Here is a 1,758-nt window from a genome sequence, read left to right as displayed (position 1 = left end):
GCACCAATTGCTGAAGGATAGCATGCTGAGCCGCGGCTGGCAAGTAACGCCGCAACACTGCGCCGCCCCGCTGACGCACCCCACCATGCTCATGGTTTCTGGGTCGTCCACACACGCACACGTGATTGTCACCCGCATGTGCAACCACATGTGGACCCCTGCCAGAGACTGTGTTTACTGCACCAGCAGGCGTGGATGGGCCACAAAGGGTGGTCCACCGCGTCTACGGCTGGGAATCCAGTCACACTAACTGCACAATGACAGCCGCCTAAGATAAACGAAGAAGCCGACCCCTGCACCTGCCTAGGAAAAAATAGCCTCACACCAATAGGGTACCCGCAACTACACTACAGTAGAAAAAACTCACGACAGCCCACATCACCCGCTGGCGGTCAGCTCAAACCACTGCCGCATCAGGTCGGCCAGCGTCCGGGGCAGCGCCGCGATGTCCCGCAGCACGATGTAGAAGGGGAACGGGAACGAGTCGAGGTAGCGCTCGAACACGGGCGCCCCGTTGACAAACTTGACGCTCTGCATTTCCAGCAGCGACGACCCCGCGCCCGCGCCCATTGCCGCGCCGCCGCCGCCGCCCGCGACGCCGTCCCCGGCGCCCGCGCCGGCGCCCGCGCCGCGCACCGAGTCAAGCGCGATGAACGCGACGCACACGCCGCGCTTCTCCAGCAGCCGCCGCACCGCCGCCTTGAGGCCGCCCTTCTCGTGGAACCGGCCGTCCGCCAGCACAAGCACCAGCTGCCTGAGGTCGCTGCCCGCGCCGCCGCCGCCGCCCGATGACGTCACCGCCCGGTGCCTTGCCGCGTCGAGCATATGCTCCAGCGCCTCCACCAGCTGCACCATCGGCCGGTCAACGATTGTGTTGTCCTGGTCAAACCGCAGCGCCGACATCAGCGCGGGCCCCGCCGCATCGCCAAACGGCGCGCCGAGCGGCTGCAGCGGGCGCGCGCCGGCGGCGCCGCCGAAGGAGAGGGCGCCGATTTCGCCGACCTCGAGGCGGGACATGGCCTTGCACAGGAGGGTCAGAGCCTCAAGGGCGAACGCGCCGCAGCCGTTCTCGGCCATGGAGCGGCTGTCGTCGATGGCGAGGACGACCTGCGGCGGACGGCGGTTGTGGCGGTTGCGGCGGTTGTTAGCAGGGGCGCGGGCGGGCTGCGGTGCGCGTCGTTCACAGCGGCGGGCCGGGCGGGAAGGCGACCGGGGCTGCGCCGGCGCTGCAAATGAGACAGAATTGGCGTCACGGCGGCAGCCAGCATATCGTGACAGCCAAACCAGGGTCCGCCGCGGCCCCTGATGATGCAGGAAGGCCCATCAGCAGGCACTGGTTTGTGTGCAGATGTGCGCATGCGCCACGCGCCGGCGCGCCTGCCGCGCGTGCGGGGGGTCGGGAGGAGGGTCGGGGGGCCCGCGGGGCCGCACCTGGTACCGGCGCTTGTCGGGGCGCGTGCGGCGCAGCCAGATCTTGTCGCGGCGGAAGTGTGAGGCGATGTAACCGATGACGCGTTTCATGTTGAGCCGCTTGCCGGTTCGGTAGTCACCCGCAAGCCTGATGGGGGTGGGTGTGGGGTTTTGATGTGGTGTGGTTTTGGGGGGTGTGGGTGGTGGGCAGAAGCTGAGGTTTGCGGGATGCACAAACGGCGCACGCGTTGGCTGCTGGGGATCTTGCTGGGTGAGAGCGGACAGCGTCAAACACCAGTCTGCAGCAGCAATTGGCCCCCCGCACACCCTCCCTCTCCCGCCTACCCC

General features: G+C 67.9%; 1 protein-coding gene across 1 annotated transcript; it reads right to left on the bottom strand.

Moving 5' to 3' along the window:
* Nucleotides 1-378: 378 nt before the first annotated feature.
* MNEG_1580 (Midasin) lies at nucleotides 379-1,521 on the bottom strand (the record flags this gene model as incomplete). Its single annotated transcript, XM_014049936.1, has 2 exons — nucleotides 379-1,107; nucleotides 1,432-1,521. The coding sequence occupies 2 exons, from the start codon at nucleotides 1,519-1,521 to the stop codon at nucleotides 379-381; spliced, it is 819 nt and encodes a 272-aa protein (XP_013905390.1).
* Nucleotides 1,522-1,758: the final 237 nt, after the last annotated feature.

Source organism: Monoraphidium neglectum (assembly GCF_000611645.1).
Source record: "Monoraphidium neglectum strain SAG 48.87 unplaced genomic scaffold scaffold00162, whole genome shotgun sequence".
NCBI classification, from domain to species: domain Eukaryota; kingdom Viridiplantae; phylum Chlorophyta; class Chlorophyceae; order Sphaeropleales; family Selenastraceae; genus Monoraphidium; species Monoraphidium neglectum.
The sequence above is the reverse complement of the archived record's forward strand: the minus strand, read 5'-3'. Positions and strand labels throughout refer to the sequence as shown.